We start from the raw sequence: 20,242 nt of genomic DNA on the forward strand, positions 1-20,242 counted from the left end.
CAGTGTAAATTCAATAGATTTCTCTTCATTAAATTGTTTCTCATTGTGTCTTCTTTAATGTCCTTTTTGAATCACTCCATTTGGAGTTGTATAGCTCAAGTTATGGTCAATTAATCATAACTAGGTCAAATCTAAATTTTAGTTTCCTTTTTAGGCATTTTCGATTCTGATTTTACTAATGTATTTGGACTATTTGTAATTACATTGAGGTCTAGCATTCTTCATAAGTATTGTTTCCCTATGTCTTAGGGACAACCAGAATTTTTGCTTAACATTTTTCAAGTCTTATAGAATTCTTTATAGACAATTTGTTAACTTGGACTCAAAGGTCCTATATTGGCATGGTCCTCAATTAGGTCAATGGTTTGACCTTAAATTCTGACCTTATACATTTATAATTTGAGGAAGTTGTCTAAAACAATGTTTTAGGTCTCTTTCTTAGCTTTGCGAATTGGTATGGTTCATTTAAATTGGACACTTCTGGTGGGAGATATGCTTATTTGAATTTTCTAGATTTTATGGTCAAATGTGCCAATTCTAGATTTAGTTTGCCAACTTAATCAAGTTAATTGACCTAGTTCCCTTGATTTCTGGGTTTTGGTCAAATTACCAATATTGTAGATCTATGTCTTATTGAAATTTTGAGACTAATTTCATGTCATTTGGAGTTCTATGAACCAAGTTATGGTCATTTTACTATTGCTGATCAAGTTGTACTTATATTGCAAAGTTTAGGTCATTTTTTAGGTCATTTCCAATTCTGGCAGTTTTGGTACCCTAACTTGGACAAGCAATTTGACTTGGTTTTGGTCATATCTGGGCTTTGGTGTCTTCATAAGAGTTGTAGCTCTATGTCTAAGCTTTTCATGGTATAAATTTCAAGTCATTTGGACTTGTTTTGAGTGAGTTATGGCCAAAAGACTGATTACTATTCATATGGTCAAATTCTGGGTTCATATTTTAGGCAATCCGAATTTGGTCACTCTTATAGGTCACTTCTAGGCAGAATTTGGACAAGCTCTCTACATGAAAGTTGGTCTATATTGAGTCTAGTTTTACCTTCAATTGGCCTTATACCAATTGAGATCATACAATTAGGGTTATAGCCCCAAATGTATACTGCCCTTATATAATTCTTCAATTGCACAAACATTACACATTTAAATTCTAAATCCTCAAACTCCCATACCTAAATTCTGGATTCATCACATTCTATACTCATTCATCACACTTCAAATTGGTCAATTTGAGTAGTTTATACAAGTCTTTAATATACAATACACAACCCTTAATCAAATGGTCAAACTTAACCATAATACACATATAGAATAACTAACTAATACACATGAATTCAACTTAACAATTTGCCATATACTTCCACTAATTTATTACACCATAATTCAATATTTATATTCATGAAATTAGCACTCTCCAATGGACCTTAAGGCTGCTGAAATTCATCATCTATCAAAGTCTTCAATACCTTTTACAAAACCCAAATTTAAATATACCAACTTCACACATACACATAACAAAATTTGATTACACATATAATACTTTAATTAACATCATAAATCACTTTCTTTACACATGAATTAATCAATCTCTTACTTCTTCCATGGCTGCCTAAATTGGAGGCCATCAAATAAACTTCCATTTCTTTAAATTTCTCATCCATTCAAGTAATCCCAACATTAATTCAAAGTTTACTTGAGAAGGAAAGAAAAATTGGACACTTACCTATTTTTGAAGCTTGCTAAACCTCACCAAATCTCTTCCTTTTTGCTCCCTATAATCTGCCCAAGAGGTATACACCACTTTTAATGAAGAAACTTGCAAGAAACCATGGCTTAATCATGGTAGATGGAGCTTGCATGAAGGGGCGGCAATAGAGGTTCTCTAGGGAGAAATGAATTCGGCAATTTGAAGATAAAAGTTGAAGATGAGTGTTAGTGCTGCCCCTCTTGTCCACTAATGTTTAAATAGTCCCCTTAGAGCTCCACTTAGGTGGATTAAATGTTTAATAATCCAAATTTTTCCTTAATTGTAATTATGCCCCAAATTCCTCACTATTTATATTTTATGTCAAATTTTCTATTTTCATGACATTTTCAAAATTTAATACTACTAATTTTTCATGGACATTTAGGTCAAAAGTCAACTCTAGGTGTTAATTAACCAAAATACCCCTCTTTGGGTTGAATTTCTGATTTTTCGATAACACCGATTTTTGTTGGTTTCTTGATTTTTCATTTTTATTTTTACTAATTCATTAATTTTTCTTTGACATTTCTAATGTCAATTATACCTCTATATTTTCGAGGGTTCCCCGCAGTCCAGGAGTCAGCAATTGCCTTCGCCGTAACTTCTTGGTGCGATCACCCATCGCTACGGTGCCAGCTCGTTTAACCTAGTTTCATTTCCTCTCTTTTATTTTTCCTTAATTTTTCTTATATTTTCTTATTATTTATTTCATCATTTTATGCCTTCTCACTATCACTGAAGTGTAGTCCCAGACATCCTAACTTGTCCAGGCCAACATTAGGTCACCATAGTAGTCGAATGTATGGGCTACGTAAAGTGAGGGCGTTATAGTATTTAATGGGTTATCAGTAGACGAAGTTTGGTAATTCATTAGGTATACTACGGGATCATGTTATGCCTTACAGAGAGGTAAGGTGTAACATGTTTTAGTGGTATCAAAGCTAGTTTTTAAATTTTGTTTTGACCTATAATTTGAATATTCTTTCTTTATAGTACAACTGCTCAATGTCATGGCTTGATACATACAGTACATTACATTATAAATATGCACTAACGGGAGGAAATCTTTTTCTGTTATTTGTTCAGGAGGTATAATATCCTCTAATTGACTATGGAAGAAGGGGACTGTTCAGTTGATCAATCAATAGAGGCTGAGGTGCAAGGGGAAGCCCCAGCCCTTCAAAATGTGAGTGGATCAGCTGTACCAACACCCTCAATACCGTAGTTCCCTGCTCATTTTACTCAGCAGATGGGTGCGATGTTCCAACAGATGGCTAGTAACATGCCCACTCAAACCCCACTGCAGACACCAGTAGTACAACCACAACCTTCAACTAGGCAATACGGCAAGCTGATTAAGTATGGGGCTATTGAGTTCAAGGGGACAGTGGATCCTCTAGAGGCAGAACAATGGTTGGAAAGGATGGAAAGAGTTTTTAGGAAGCTGCATTGCACCGATGAGCTGAAGTTTGAATACTCAGTCTCACTTCTACAGGGGGATGCATATGACTGGTGGAAAACCATTCCCCACAATTTGGTGGAACCCCCAGTGCTGACATGGGACAACTTTCTCAGAAAGTTCAGAAAAAAATATGTCCCAGTTGCCTATGTGGACCAGAAGCTACAGGAGTTCTTAAGCCTGAAGCAAGGGAACAAAACAGTGGCAGAACATGAGAGAAACTTCTCTCGATTGAGTCATTATGTAGGAAGCCTGCTTACCACTCCTAGAGACAGATGTAAATGTTTTGAGACCGGGTTAAGGCCTAGTCTAGGAATGCAAATTGTGGGGTTCTGACACTAGAATTTCTCAAAGCTAATATCGCAAGCCCTGGAACTAAAAAGAATTGAGAATGAAGAAACAGTTAAAAAGGGTACAAAAGAAAAAGAGAAAATTAGGAAGATTACTGATCAAGTTCCTGATAGTGGGTCAGGAAAGAGAAAGCACTTTGGAGGATCTAGCTCACGCGAATCGGGTAGAGATAGATCTTCTAGACAAAAACCACCTCGAATGGATCAGCAAACTCAGCAGAAACCCAAAAATGCGCAGTCGGATCAACTTTGTGAAACTTGTGGTAAATCACATAGTGGGGTATGTTATAGAGCCATAAGAGCATGTTTTAATTGTGGAGAGACTAGTCATTTTGCTAAGGATTGTATAAATCCATGCCGTTCTGGATCATTTACTAAACCAGAGGGATCAGCCCAAGTTTCTACCCCAAAGAGTTCACCATCAGTTAGTGGAGGCAGAGGTAGAGGTAGGGGTAGTATACCTGGAAGTCAGAGTACTGTGAATCAGCCAGAACAAGGTGATGCTCTAGCTACAGTATACACTATACGGCAGAGGGAAGAGGCTGAGACTTCTGACATTGTTGTTGGTACTTTCTCAATTTTTAACTAAGATATACATATGTATTGTTTGACTCAGGGTCTGCATACTTTTATGTTAGTGCCAGCATTGTTTGCCTTCCTGCTGTCCCTCGTATAAAAATAAATTTTGATATGTTAGTGACTAGTCTTTTTGGAATTAGTTTTGGAAGAGTTTGTTAGCGAAAGAAATTTCCTAGAATACGATAAATTATTAAAAATTGATAGATAAAGGAGTTGTAGAAGTAAAAATTTGAACAGTTGATTCAGATATAATAAAGAAATGTTACGAATATGAGTAAGATTGTTGACTAGAATGGTTAGAGGACCAATGATTAGATAAATAATTCTAACATGACCTCAATGGTCATTCAATAAGGAAACATGAATCGAAATATTAGACAGAACGATAGTAAGAAAAGATTAGTGTTATTTAAACAAATTCAATGTTGTATTAGATTATTAAAAGTCTTACACAAATTCAAAGGAAAGAATATTATACGATCATATAGAAAGGAGAAAATAAACGTATGACTATTATAAGACGGCTATTGGGTAAAATTTCGTGGATGAAATTTATTTTAAGGGGGGGAGAATTGTAACACCCCTATATTCGGTAGTGCATTCTACTGTTCCGGTGATCGGTGTCTGTCCGAACAGCTAGGATGCCTAGAATTATACTTAAATGTTAGTGAGGCATGAAATAATGAAATACAATAGAGAAAAATACAAGAAAAATTAAGGAAAAATAAAAGAGAGAAAATGAAACTAAGTTAAACGAGCCAACACCGCAGCGATGGGTGACCGCACGAGGAAGTTACGGCGCAGGCAATTGCTGACCCCAGGATTGCGGGGAACCCTCGGAATTAAGTTTCGAGACATAATTAAAGACTTATTGAAGTATAATTGACATTAGAAAGGTCTAAGAAAAATTAATGAATTAGTACAAAGAAAAAACAAAAAAATCAAGAAACCGAACAAAATTGGTGTTATCGAAAAAATGGGAATACAACCCGAAGAGGGGCATTTTGGTCAATTGATACCTAGAGTTAACTTTTGACCTAATTGTCCATAGAAAATAAATAGTGTTAAATTTTGAAAATGCTATCGAAAATTAGAAACCATACATGATGCATAATTAAGAAAAATTAAGGGGTAAAATTTTGGATAATTAAAAGTTTACTTATCTTATTATTAAATTATGTTAGTGGAGAATTATGGACCATATAAAAGCATTAGAAACCAAAAATCTTCCACTAATATTCTGCACTTCATTATCTCCACTTAACCTTCACAATTGCCAAACCCAATTTCTCTCCCAAAACCACCATTGCCGTCCCACTTTTGAGCTCCATGCTTCCATGAGCAAGCAACAATTTCTTGTAAGAGTCTTCATTAAAGTTGGAGTACACACCTTAGGCAGCATTTTGAGAGTAAAAAGGGAAGGATTTTGAAGAAGTTTTAGCAAGCTCCAACAAGAGGTAACTGTCCATTTTCTCCCCTTGCTTAATTAAAACTAGTGTTGAGGTTGTGGGTAGTATTTTGGGTGAAGAAATTTGAAGAAATGGTTGAGTTATGGGACTGTCCATTTTTGGCAGCCAAGGAAGGTGAGTTGCTTGAGTTTTTCGTATATGTAATTGATGGAAATTAGTGTTGAATAAGTCAATTTGAATTGTTAGTAAATTAATCTCCAGGTATGTGTTATTGAGCATTTGATTTTAGGGTTTGAAAGGGGAATTTAATACCTTAGCAAACTGCCATTGTTGGCAGCCCTTAAACTCATGAAATTATGTATGATTTTATGAAATTATTGATGAATTATGATGGTGTTGAATTGGGGGCAGTAGGTGAAACTGATATGGAAGTGTATGTGTAAGTTAAGTGTTGATGTATATTGAACTTGAGTTGAATTAGATGTTGAACATTAATGGGTATTGTATGCCTTGAACTCTTGATGTATTCTGCCCAAAATTTCTTAGCTGGAATTGTATTGAATATATATAGAAGTACCAAGAATAAATATTGAAGTATTGGGAGGAGGAGGATTGCCAAATTAGGAGTGTAAATTCTCTTATGCAGGTTGTGATTGTTGGCAGTGTATAAATTAGGTTATAAGTGTAAAGTTGTGACTCCAATTGGTATGAAACCAATTGGAGGTAAAACTAGACTCAATATGGACCAACTTTCATGTAGAAAGCTTGCCAAAATTCTGTCCAAAAGAGGACCTCAAACTTGACCTAATCCGGAATTGATAACTTGGCAAACCCAAAAATTGACCATTTGAACAGCAGTCAGTATTTTGGCCATAACTCACTCAAAACAGGTCCAAATGACCTGAAATTTATGGTTGGAAAGCTTAGACATAGGGCTAGAAATGCCAATTACCAAGTCAAAATGATCGCCAAAGTTGAGTTACAAAAACTAGCCGAAATGACTTTGACCTAAAAATTACCTAAACTTTGCAATATAAGTGCAACTTGACCAGCAATAGTAAAATGACCATAACTTGGTCCATAGAACTCCAAATGACATGAAATCAGTCCCAAAATTTCAATAAGACATAGATCGACAATATTGATAATTTGACCAAAATCCAAAAATCAAGGGAACTAGGTCAATTAACTTGATTAATTTGGCACACTAAATCTGGAATTAGCACATTTGGCCATAAAATCCAAAAAATTCAAATGAGCATATCTCCCACCAAAAGTGTCCAATTTAAATGAGCCATACCAATATAAAAAGCTAAGAAAGATACCTAAAACATTGTTTTAGACAACTTCCTCAAATTATAAATGTATAAGGCTAGAATTTAAGGTCAAAATCATTGATCTAATTGAGGACCATGCCAATATAGGACCATTGAGTCCAAGTTAATAATTTATCTATAAAGAATTCTATAAGACTTGAAAAATGGTAAGCAAAATTTTTTGTTATCCCTAAGACATAGGGTAACAATACTTATGAAGAATGCTAGACCTCAATGTGATTACAAACAGTCCAAATAAATTAATAAAGTCAGAACTGAAAATGCCTAAAAAGGAAACTAAAACTTAGATTTGACCTAGTTATGGTTAATTAACCATAACTTAAGCTATACAACTCTAAATGGAGTGATTCAAAAAGGAAATTAAAGAAGAGACAATGAGAAACAATTTAATGAAGAGAAATCTGTTAAATTTACACTGTAACTTGGTCCAATAGACAGTAAACATTGGCCATGAAATCTGAAAATGGCAATAAAATGCAATAAGCTTTAAAATGAAATTGGTAACATATACCAACACTTAGAGACTATAAAATGTGACAAATTGGGAACATTAAAATTGACTCACTTAGAGTGCATCAAAGGTCAACATTATAGGTTGACTAATGAAATGAATTGAAAGGAATAGTACTAAGAAAATTTAGATATTGGATTTTATTGTTAGAAACAATTTAACTGAGTACTGAAACACTTTAAATTGTGTGTTTCAGTTGAAAAGGATATTGAAAAGCATAAGGAACATTGAGTCAAGGCCTAGAGGTGACTCAAACCAGGTCTGTGCATAATATTTTTTTTATATTCCCTGCTTTTACTAGAAAATTTATTTGGGGAAATGAGTTATGAATAGTTTTTTATTGTTTTGGCTTTGGGAATATTATTTGGAAATTATTGTATTGCCTACTTTGCAAATAGAAATTTTGAGATAAAATGTGATTTGTGGTTTGTATGAAATATTTAAATATTATGATTTGGAATTATTTTGATTCACACTTGGCATGACAATATTACTATGTTCCTCCTCCATTTATGGGGTGAGTATGACTATATTCCTCCCTCTTTGACTTGTCAGTCTGAGATGAGTATAGATGAGTACTCTTCATCTAGCTAGCCACCTCCCTCATTGATTTCGATTAGTGGGGTGAGTATGTCTTGTCGTGGTGTACAACACGGCATGTTCAGAAAAGTTTGTGTTATGACCTAAGTTGTGTTATTAATTGGCAACACTGTGTTATTCAATTGTTTGATCAAATTTGTGTTATATGAGCTTTGAAAATTGTGACATGAAATTGTGAATTATTTGAATTGTAAATTGCCAATAAAAGTTTTATATACCGCATTTTAAATTGTTATTGTACACCACTGAGTAAATTTTACTCAGCGATAGCTTTTTCATTATTATCGCAGGTAGACAGACAGATAAAGCAGCAGAGTAGGCTACTTGTGACTTCGCTTTGGGATTTTGCCGTGTATATTAAGTATACCACTTTCTAGTGAATATTATTGTAATGTATATGAACTGTATGCATATATTGTACTTGGTCTTGAGTAGTTGTAAACTAAAGTTGTAATATATTTCTCTTATCTCAGCTTTTGAACTACTCAGTCATGTTGTACTCTATTTTTGGAAATACTGGAAATTGATGTTGAATTGAGTTTGACAAATGTTGAGAAAATTGATTTGTGTTGAGCCATATTGGAGTTTGGGATTGAACAAATATATTGGAAGTGCTTTTTCCAGGTTTTTAAAGAACTGTTTTACTCTAAATACAGACGACACTCTGCTGAAATTTTTACAGAAATTATTGATACTTCAGATTTGTTATTTGGTTTCACTTCAGTTAAAAAAAAAAAAAATTAACACCTGTCAAAAGTGCTCACCACTGTAAAAAAGAAATAAGAAAAGGTTTAAAATCCCTTGTAGTATATTTAATGGGTTATCAGTAGACGAAGTTTAGTAATTCATTAGGTATACTACGGGATCATGTTATGCCTTACGAAGAGGTAAGGTGTGACAAGATGAAATGACCAAAATGCCCTCCGTTTGGCTTAAGGAGCTAAAACTGTCTATACCGATCTTAAAAATTCTCCTAACCTTTTCTTGGCATTCTAATGCTACCTAGGGCGCCGTAACTCTTCTCTGGCATCCTAGAAATTATTTCACTGGGTTTCCCTTAGGTTTAGGGTTACTAGCTGTAAAGACAGTAACTTCCCGTTAGGGTCACCCATTGGCGGGGCACCGGCTCATTTAACTTTGCTGTATTTTATTTTTAAAATTTTTCCTTAATTTTTCTTACCATTATTTGGTCTATTTATGACTACTCACTCTAGTTTAAATATAGTTTCAGACATTTTAGCTCTCCAGACAGCCATTGGTGTAACACTCTCACTGTAGCAATTCCGTACATTCTACTATTCTGGTGACCGATGTCGGTCCAGATAGCTAGAACGTCTGAAAAAATATTTAGACTAGAGTGAAGGGTCATAAATAACTCAAATAATAATAAGAAAAATTTAGAAAAAATTTTAGAAATAAAATACAACCAAGTTAAATGAGCCGGTGCCCTAGCGATGGGTAACCTAGTGGGAAGTTACGGTCTTCGCAACTAGAAGCCCTAAACCCAGGAGAAAATTCAGGAAATAATTTTTGGGACTCTAGAGAAGAGTCATTGAGGTTTCTATGACATTAGAATGCCAAGAAAAGGCTTAGAAAAAAATTTTAGATCGGTACAGACGATTTTGGCTCCTTAAGCCAAACGGAGGGCATTTTGGTCATTTCATCTGCAGAAATGATTTTTGACCGACTTGTCCAGTTAAGTAAATAATTATTATGACATAAAATGTGAATAAATATTACTAAAAATTTAATTGAAAATGAGTAGAAAAGAAAAGAAAAGAAAAATGAAATACAAGTAGATTAATGACATCATGCATGAGGTAATTAAAATTGCTAACCAATGGGAAATGGACAAGTCACTTAAAAGGGATAAAAACTAAATAAAAATGAGACAAAAATGAAAAAGAAATCTACTTCATCTTCCCCAATCAGCCAAATCAAGAGAGAGAGAAAAGGAAAAGAAAGAAAGAAAGGAAGAAGGAGAATGAGATGAACAGTAGCAGAAACAGGGGTTCAGCAGGGGCAGCATGTTTCTCTTCCGTCCAGGTGAGTTTAGCTCAGATTATACCGTTGATTTTTTGATATGTTTGAGGCATATATGTGTTGACGTTATGGTTAAAATTTGGTGATTTTTCAACGGTTGGATTTGGAGAGATATTTGTTGAACACAGGCTGTCTGTAAGTTGAATTCTGAATTTTGGCTACTGAAATTTGAGAAAAATAAATAGTTAGAATGCTTATAAAATTATGAAATTTGGTACAAATAAGATTTTGTATGTTGAGGCTGTTGTGTTAAAATTTGGTGAATTTTAGACTTGTGGTTTATGAGATATAAATTGTTTTGCATGAGCTGTCTGAGTAAGACTGATTTCTGCAAAAATTCAGATTTTGAAGGGTTGAATGAATATTTTGATATCTCATGATACAGAGACGATTTGATGCTAAAATTTTTACTAATATTGTATAGGGATGTCTTGAATATATGGTTAAAATTTGGGATTTATCTAACGGTTAGATCATTATATATAAATTTGAATGCACAAGCTACCAAATTGGGTATTAATGGTTTGTGGATTTGAGATTTATGATAGGAGTTTAGTCCAATTTAAGGGGAAATGCTGTTGAATTTTTGTTGGATATTTAATTTGGGAAAGTGAAGTTATAATTGATTATGATTATTATGGTTCTAGGAGAAATCTTGAAGAATAACAAGCTCAAGTTTGGTTTCAAAAAGGTTAGTGCTAATTCATCCTTAAAACTTTGTATATATATCATGTGGAGTATAAAATGAGGGTGAAATTAAGAGAATTGAAATAAGTTTTGCATGAATAAATTCCACCAATTTTGGTAGCCTTAGGATACATTAGGGTTTCATTGATTAGATTGAGTTATAGTTGTACATGGCTGCCATTGAACATAAATTTGATACTTTGATTCATTTGCATGTATATAGAGAATTGAAGTTGTTGGAGTTAGGGTTTAAGCAACAAATTTATGATTTTGCTCATGTATTGGTGAAAGGAAATTCTAATGGTCAATTAGTGACCATTTGATTGTGTTTGAGTAGGAATTGAAGAGAATTGTGCCATGGGAATTGAGGTTAGAGGTGCTGCCTTGAGTGCCATACAGGTCTGGATGTGAGTCCAGCATGTTTGGGCAGCTATAACTTGAGTTGTGTAGGTTCAATTGGTGCAAGGCCAATTGGACATGAAATTAGACACATAATGGCACAACTTTGATGAAGGAACCCTGTCCAGAAACTAAACTTAGATGCCCTAAAAATTGACCAAATCCGGGTAACACACATTCTGCCTGGGTAAAATGACCAAATGAACAGTGCTTATTCATTTGGTCATAACTCAGTGTAGAAAGGTCCAATTGACCTGAAATTTATATCAATGGAAATCTGAGGCAATTTATAACAACTTTCATGTAGAACAAAAACTCAAATTATGGACTTAACTAAATGAAATTGCTAGCCAAATTTGGACTACCAAATCTGGCAAAACCAAAAATTGCCCAAAAATTCTAGGTAAAGGCAATCCGACCAGTTATGGTGCAATAGCCATAAATTGAGCTAGAAAACTCCAAATGGGGTGATTCAAAAAGTGAAATGTAACTAGACACAATAAAGAACAACTTTGATTAAGAACACTTGGCCAAATTCTCACTGTAGAATGGCCTAATGGAATAGTGAACTCTAGCACCCAAAACTGAAATTTTTTATTTATTTTCCATTGGTTAGAAGTATGGATTGGCAACTAATGCCAACACTTTTGGGAACCAAAATGTGGTAAATCTATGTGATTAAAACTCATGTAACTATTATATATAGAAAGTCAATATTTGGACTTAAATGACAAAATGAATAGTAACCTTACATGTTCAGTATAAATATTCAAGAATAACTTTGTAATATGCCCTAGTAGGCCTAATGTGATTGGTTTGGATAGGTTGGCATGTCAATAGGGTTCTGATAGCAGTACTGCGTATGATGTATGGCTCCATGCCATTCTGTGTTATGATAGCCTATGGCTATACTGATTATGATGTTGTACTTGGCTTTATGCCTTATTGCTTTTATGGCTTATTAGCCATTCTGTCTACACACCGGGAGACACATTGTGACCGATGGTGTGACGGCCCGAGGTACGTGGTACCCAGTACTAGTTTACCCGTTTATCCAGTCCGGTCAATTTGCATAGGTTACTTGGGCATGAAAAAGTATAAATGTAATTGAATTAATTATTAAAGGAAGTAAGGAAATTAAATATCAAGATAAAGAACAAGAATGATTACAATAAAAAGATGCTCAAAATCATCAAGAAAACGATTAATAAAATGCTAGAAAGAATTGAAATGAACTGGACTGATGATAAAAAAAAAAAAAAAAGTTATCTATTATTGAATGCACTGGGAACTTTAATTATTATGAAATAATTTAAGATAACCTAGAAGGTTTTGAATTAAAGGATACAAAAATATTAATAATAGAAATATAATTTAAATAAATGTTACAAATGTACCTTTCATAATAATATTAAGTTAAGAATAATACTATTAGAATATTAGTATATTGTATATTCTTACTGTAACCTTATGAATTAAGCACCTCCAAAAAGGATTAAATTAGAAAAAAAAAAAAAAAGGGATATTAAATGTTAGCAACCTTATTGAAGTATAATTAGATCTAAATTATCTGAACCATATTTTATTTCCATCTGTATTTTGTATATATTATTTTCTTGTTATATTATTGCACCACTAAGCAGCAATGCTTAGCGCGATGGATTTGTTTCCTCGCGCAGGTACTTAAGGTAAAGCCCAGAAAAAAATATTAAACAGAGATTTTGGAGTTCTGATCTGCAGAAGTGTCTGAAGTATTCAAGGTTGTCACCTCCTTAGTAATGCATGTAGATAGGGCCCATATAGATCATCTTTTGTATTTTGCATAAAATGCTTAGTTATTGTATTGTAATGTAGATTATTAAAAGGTAATTAATAGGAATGTGATGTAAACTAAAAAATTAACTTTTTCATATGTAATTAATTTATATATCATGTAAATTACGAAATTATGTAATTATTTTGTAAATTATGTAATTACAACATGAATGAGATTGCATGGGCTTGAAGACAGAATTGAAATATATAGATGATGCATGAAATGATGAGAGGATTATGAGAATTATTAATGATATTTTTATTGTAAAATATTATGAAAATTTTCAATCAGGTGAATAGTGAATCACGTCAAAAGTAAATAAAATAGGGGAAACTTCGTTAGTTTCTCTGTCGAAAAAAATAATTGATATTAAAATATAACGAGAACAAAATTATTAAAGGAATAAAGTAAGATAAGATAGGGTGCTCCAGCACCGAATGTAGCACGCCTTGCTCGGCTACACAGAAGTCGGGTGAGGGGTGTTACAATTGGTTACCGGAATAGTGGAATGTACGGAACTGCCTAAAGTGAGGGCATTACATAGTATGGGTGATAGTGGATAGGTTGACCAAATCAGCACATTTTCTACCAGTTAGAACTGACTACTCACTGGAGAAGCTAGCAGAATTGTATATCAGTGAGATAGTTAGACTGTATGGAATCCCATTTTCCATCATATCTGATCGAGACTCAAGGTTCACATCTAGATTTTGGAAGAAGTTGTAAGAAGCCTTGGGCATACAACTCTTTTTTAGCACGGCTTTTCATCCTTAGACGAATGGACAGTCAGAATGAGTAATCCAAGTCCTTGAGGATATGCTGAGGAGTTGTGTCATTGAGTTTGAGGGGAGTTGGGATAGATACCTTCCACTGGCAGAATTTGCATATAATAATAGCTACCAAGCTAGCATTCAGATGGCTCCGTATGAGACACTATATGGGAGAAAATGCAGAACACCAGTATGTTGGATTGAATTGGGTGAAGATAAGCTCGTGGGACTGGACCTGGTGAAACAGACTGAGGAGAAGGTTAAATTGATCAAAGCAAATTTGAAGATTGCCTCAGACAGACAAAAATCTTATGCTGACTTGAGAAGAAAAGATATAGAGTATGCAGTTGGCGACTAAGTGTTCCTCAAAGTCTCACCATGGAAGAAGGTGTTGAGATTTGAAAGAAATGGTAAGCTAAGCCCTAGGTTCATTGGCCCATATGAGATGACTGAACGTGTGGGTCCAGTGGCCCACAGGCTAGCTTTACCACCAGAGCTAGATAAGATCCATAACGTGTTCCATGTATCCATGTTGAGAAGGTACAGATCAGACCCTTCACATGTCATTTCCATGGAAGAAATTGAAATTCAACCAGACTTGACATATGAAGAGGAACCAATACGGATCCTGGCTCGAGAAGTGAAGGAGCTGAGAAACAAGCAAATACCATTGGTGAAAGTGCTTTGGAGGCACCACAACACTGAGGAGGCAACTTGGGAAAGCGAAAAGACGATGAGGCAACAGTTCCCTTAACTGTTTGCATCAGGTAAATTTTGAAGACTAAATTTTAATTAGAGGGGAAGAGCTGTAACATCCTCACTTTAGCTAGTCCGTACGTTCTACTGTTCTGGTGACCAATATTGGTCCGAGCAGCTAGAATGCCTGGAATTATAATTAGACTAGAGTGAAGAGTTGTAAATAAACCAAATAATGATAAGGAAAATTGAGGAAAATTTTTAGAAATGAAATGCACTTAAGGTTAAATGAGCTGTAACCCCAGCGATGAGTAACCCTAACGGGAAGCAACGGTGAAGGCCATTAGCAACCCTAGACCCAGGGGAAACCCCGTGAAATAATTTTTGAAATTCCAGGGAAGGATTATTGAGGTTTTGATGACAATAAATTGCTAAGAAAATACAAGGAAAATTAAATCAATCGGGACACACGATTTTAGCTTGTTAAGCCAAACGGAGGGCATTTTGGTCATTTCGTCTTTAGAGACGATTTTTGACCAACTTGTCTATTTAAGTAAGTGAATTATATGACATAAAATATGAACAAATATTGATGAAAAATTAATTAGAAATGAGTAGAAAATGAAAGAAAAGAAAAGGAAATTAAATTAGATTTATGACATAAGCATTGAGTAAGCATGATGCAATTAAAACACTCCAACCAATCACCATTTAACAAGCCTTCTTAAAACAATTAAAAGAGACAAAAATTAAAGAAAAAAAATCATACTTGCTCTTCTTCTTCATCTGGCCGAACTAGCACCCTTCCTGCTCCACCATTGTTACTCCAACAAAGCTCCAAATCCCACCAATTTTCCCCATAAAACCCCTAACCCTCTTCACTAAAACTTGTTAACTCTTCTTGGGAAGGTATTTGGCAGCCAAGAAAATCAAAGAAAGTGAAGGAATTGAAGGGGGAAAAATCTCTCAAGTGAGGTTAGTGACCAATCTCTCTCTCTTTCTCTCAATTCATGTTCAGAAACTTGATTTAGGTTAGGAATTGCAAGAAATTGGAAAGAAATCCATATGTATGCACCCCTCTAATTTCAGCAGCCTTGAGGGAGTAATGATTCTTTATTGGATTTAAATTTTCTTAATGATGATAATTAATAAGGTGGTATGAAATTGAAATTGAATTTATGAGTTATGCATGAAATTGGCAAGTTGGGAATTAGGGTTTGAGCAAAAATTAGGGTTTTGCTCAATTGATGGTGAATTACTCTGTTAATGGTCAATTAGTGACCAATTGAGGTGAATTGACCCTAATTTAGAATGAGTTGTCACATTTGGTTAAGAATTGGTATGCTGCCCTTAATGTGCCAGAATTACTGAACTTGAGTCCAGTGTGGTTAGGCTGCAATAGTTTGATTGGTGTAACTTCAATTGGTGCAAGGCTAATTGGAAGTGAAACTATACACACAATGTCACATTTTTTATGAAATAACCCTGCCCAGAAAATCAACTTAAGTTGACCTAAAAATTGCCTCAACCCGGATAACACACAAGCTGTCCCTGGAAAATGACCAAATAAACAGTGTTTTTTCAAATGGTCATAACTCAATGTAGAAATATCCAATTAACCTGATTTTTATATATGTGAAAAGTTTAGACAATTTAGAACAACTTTCATGAAGAACATAAACCCAAATTCTGACCATAACCAAATAAAATTGTCCACCAAAATCAGAACACCAAAACTGCCAGAACCATTTTCTGCCCAAAAATTCTGGGTAAAGATCAACCTGACCAGCCTTAAAGAAATTAGCATAACTTCAGTTAAAAAACTCCAAATGGAGTGATTCAAAAAGGGAATTAAAGAAGACACATTAAGAAACAACTTTCATGAAGAAAGTTTAGCCAAATTCTCACTGTAGCTTGGTCTAATAGAACAGTGAACATGGACCATAAAATCTGAAAATTTGAAATAACAACAAGTATAAAACTCAAAATGTGGTATCTATGTGAAATTAGAAATAACAAACCCATTATGTATTTAAAAATCAACATTTGTGTTTGAATAGTAAAATGAATAGTAACTACCAAACCTCAAAAACAAGAAATTAAATAATTAACTTTATAAAATGCCCTAGTATGCATAAAGCGATTGATTTGGATAGATTGGCATGCCAATAGGGTTTCGATAGCAATATTGCATATGGCTCATGCCATTCTGTGTTTTATGGCCTATTATGCCATTCTGTGATATAATAGCCTTTGGCTATTTTGCTTATGTTAATATGCTTGTCCTTGTGCCCGATATTTATTACTGCTTATTAGCTGTTCTGTTGCACACCTGGAGACACTTTGTGACCGATGGTGTGATGGCCCGAGGTACTTGATAACCAGTGCCAGTTTACCCATTTATCCAGTCCAGTCAATACATAGATTACTTGGGCAACTAAATTAAGTGTTAATAAATTATTATCAAATAATGAACATAAAAAGTACTATATTGATAACCTTATTAATAAGTACCCGAAATTTTCAATCTGCATAAAATATCATCTTCAAGTTTGCATAAACATTTATTTTGGTTTATTTTATTTTATATTGGCACCACTAAGCTGTATTGCTTAGCGCGTTACTTTTGCCACGCGTAGGTATTGGAGACACAACTGGAGATCCTAGCAGAACCCAAACTGGAAGAGAGTCCTGATCTGCGTAGAATCCAGAGTCACCTCCATTTTAGTGCTGCATTGATAGGACCGTTAGGCTCTTTTGGGATTTTATATTTTGCATCTTGTATTAGATATTAGTTTTTAGTTTGTAACTTATAAGTTTTCATGTATACTATAAACTTGTGTAATTTTGTATTTGTGTAATCCACTATAATACTTTATTAGTTAATAAAAGTTTGAGTATTTTTTTTATCAAATTGAGTTGAATTCTGTTCTGAATGAAATTTGCGGAATTGTAATGAACTGTTGAGATTTTTGAGAAATATTGAGATTGTGTTGATATAAATGAAGTTTGAGAATATGAAGAATGTATTGGAAGTATTTTCAACAGGTTCAGAAGAACTGTATTTCTAATTTACAGCCGGCACTCTGCCAAACTTTCAATAAAATTTGCTGAAATTTCAAATAATCAAATTTTAAATAAAAGACATAAATAGTGTGAATTTCACATAAAAGCCTTTTTATCAATAACCTAAAAACTAGAATTTGGAATAAGACAAGATAAGGTGCTTCGACATTCTGTGTGGCATACCTTGCTTGGCTGCACTGTAGACGGGTGAGGGGTATCACAAACCACATCCATTATGACCTTTTTCATATCCAAGTATAACTTGAAAACATCTATGTAAACCCCTCAACCAGCATACATAATTGTTTCAACCAAACCTTGAATCACCTCTTCCCTAACTACTAGAAGCAGTAGTAGCAAACTAGAGTTTCTCCATTTTTTTTTTCTTAGGTATCCCTCTATATCCGTTTTACAATCCATAAAAGACTAATCTCCCTCTTTATTAAATAACACACAATTAATTTATTTTATTTTATTTTATTATATATATATATAGTAGCTATCCACTAAGCTAGCAATTACCTTTGTACGTGAATACCAACATTGATGATGAAGACACCTTGCTACTCAGTAGACCAAAGATAAAAACTTAGAGTGCTATGCATACTAGTATCTCAAGCTACTCTTTTTCGCGTAAGAATAAACAAGGAGTGTTTGAATATCCCTACTCAAAATAGCGTAGTAGAATGCTACTTTTTTATTCACACAAACTAACTAATTTTTTTTAATAATAATAATAATATAAATTTATACATGACTGAGAGACTTTATTTACTTAAACCTTGTTTAGGCCTAAATAAGAAAGCGTTTAACCCCAAGTTTGATATCACACTCTCCCTTTATGCCAATTGCAAAAAATCTACACAAGATTTTCATGAATCGCACTTTCCTCTTCTTAAGACGTCACAAACACAGCCAGTTTTAAATCTTCAAAATTTAAAATATTCCCAATCATGAAAGTCACAAAAGGAATGAAATAATCCAACCTCAACCAAAGTTAAATGGCATGCAATTTTTTTTTCATAAACAGACAATTTCAAGAAAAATAAAAACAAATAACATCACACTTAAATGAACAGAAATAAAAATCCCCACACTTAAATGCGTTGGTGTCCTAAACATCACACAAATTTAAAAACAAAAGAAATCCACACAAAGTAACAATAAACAAAGAAAAGAACAATTTCAATAAATCCAGACTATTATCCAATAATAATAATAATAATAATAATAATAATAATATATGTTGCATGTTTTGTGATTACCCTTGCAACATTTTAGTACTCTACATTACTTGTGTTACAAATCACAATCACAAAAATAACTTTAGTCCTTTATTTACGTGTGGCCAATTGCATAACGCAACTGCCATCATTTTTTCAAAAAAAAAAGAGACGGTAAGCAAGTCTAGGAAACAAAGATACACACCGGAGAAATATATAAAGACGGACGTGATCAATGATGGAATTGCAGGTTCATTTACAGGCATCTTGGAGCTCAACTCTCAAGGTAAATACAACACCATGGCCACCCATTATTCTTGGGTCATAGCCGGGAATTCTTTAATATGCCCAGAAGGCCGGGTCGCATTATAACCATGGAGGTCTGCCCTTAAGCCAAATTAGTCACAACTTAGAAACTTGATTTTCATTTTATCAAAATTTAGTTTGATTTTTCGTTCTCTTTTTCCATCTTGGGAACCGTTTGATGGACGGGTAAAGAGTTCTCTCTTTTCCCTCCACTCCTTCACTCTACTCCCATTTCTCTCTTCGGTTAATAGCAGAACAATGAGCAAAATGAAAGGAAAATTATGTTTAGAAAGTCAGAAAGTCGAAAAAGATGAAACATTATGAAATATATATATATATATATATATATATATATATATATATATATATATATATTATTATCTAAACATATATAAATAGGTTCTATTGAAAATAATTTATTTTATCTAGAGCATATTAGAAATCCCGAAAGCTCATTTTCAGGTCCCCTCTTTTTCCAAAACCCCGTCCTCTTCCCCTGTAACCACCTCTCCCTGTTCGTCTTCCCCTTCCACTCAAACCCAAGCGTTTAAAAAATGATTTACCGTGCTTCACCTCCACAAGTGAATGAAGCAAATCATCACAAAGAATGCAACCAATATGCAAGGTAGCTCCATCTTCCAATGGCGTTGTATTCTTATTGAAGTCCACTTCTATGATTGTTGAATCACATTCAGGGCACCTTTCCCGGGTAGTAGCTATCCGATGAGCACCTTGAGGGAGCAAGACAAGGCAATTGCACATATTGCAATAAAGTCTCCACTTGGGTGCACTTAATGGGTCCAAAACAAGTGTTCCACTGCATTCCGGACAAGCACAAACTCCTTGAGCTATCTGAGAATGTCTGCATGTTGGATGTGGGCAGAGGAAGCATGGCATACCTGCTCCCTTCCCTAACTTGCCGAAATTACCAGTCTCACTTGCACCAAACAATGTATCTATACCTTCAAAAGGAGGACTATTGTAGCAGTGTGGACAGAAAGGGAACGTCTTGCCTTCTGGCCCAGCCATGGAGAATATCAACAGCTCAAAGTTGTCTAAAGGGCATGTTAGTTCCTTGTATAGCTGCAAAATTGATTAATTGATTAGAATGTAAGAAAAATCATTAGTTTGGCTAGTTGTAAATTGTCGATCAATGTCTGAAATGGACTTTAGGCACAGTTGTTATTAAATGTTACTGGTTTTAAAGTTCTAAATTGTGCATTCAAT

At 34.2% G+C, this 20,242-nt stretch overlaps 1 protein-coding gene across 1 annotated transcript in view; it reads right to left on the reverse strand.

Moving 5' to 3' along the window:
* Nucleotides 1–18,907: 18,907 nt before the first annotated feature.
* Nucleotides 18,908–20,242, reverse strand: part of LOC110668462 (DNA topoisomerase 3-beta) — a 69,291-nt gene continuing 67,956 nt past the window's right edge. Inside the window, exon 15 of the mRNA XM_021829699.2 lies at nt 18,908–20,098. Within this exon, the coding sequence (XP_021685391.2) occupies nt 19,451–20,098 (648 nt within the window). The 3' untranslated portion in view covers nt 18,908–19,450. The remainder of the gene's footprint in view (nt 20,099–20,242) is intronic.

The sequence above is a fragment of the Hevea brasiliensis genome, chromosome 9 (genome assembly GCF_030052815.1).
Source record: "Hevea brasiliensis isolate MT/VB/25A 57/8 chromosome 9, ASM3005281v1, whole genome shotgun sequence".
Lineage (NCBI taxonomy): Eukaryota > Viridiplantae > Streptophyta > Magnoliopsida > Malpighiales > Euphorbiaceae > Hevea > Hevea brasiliensis.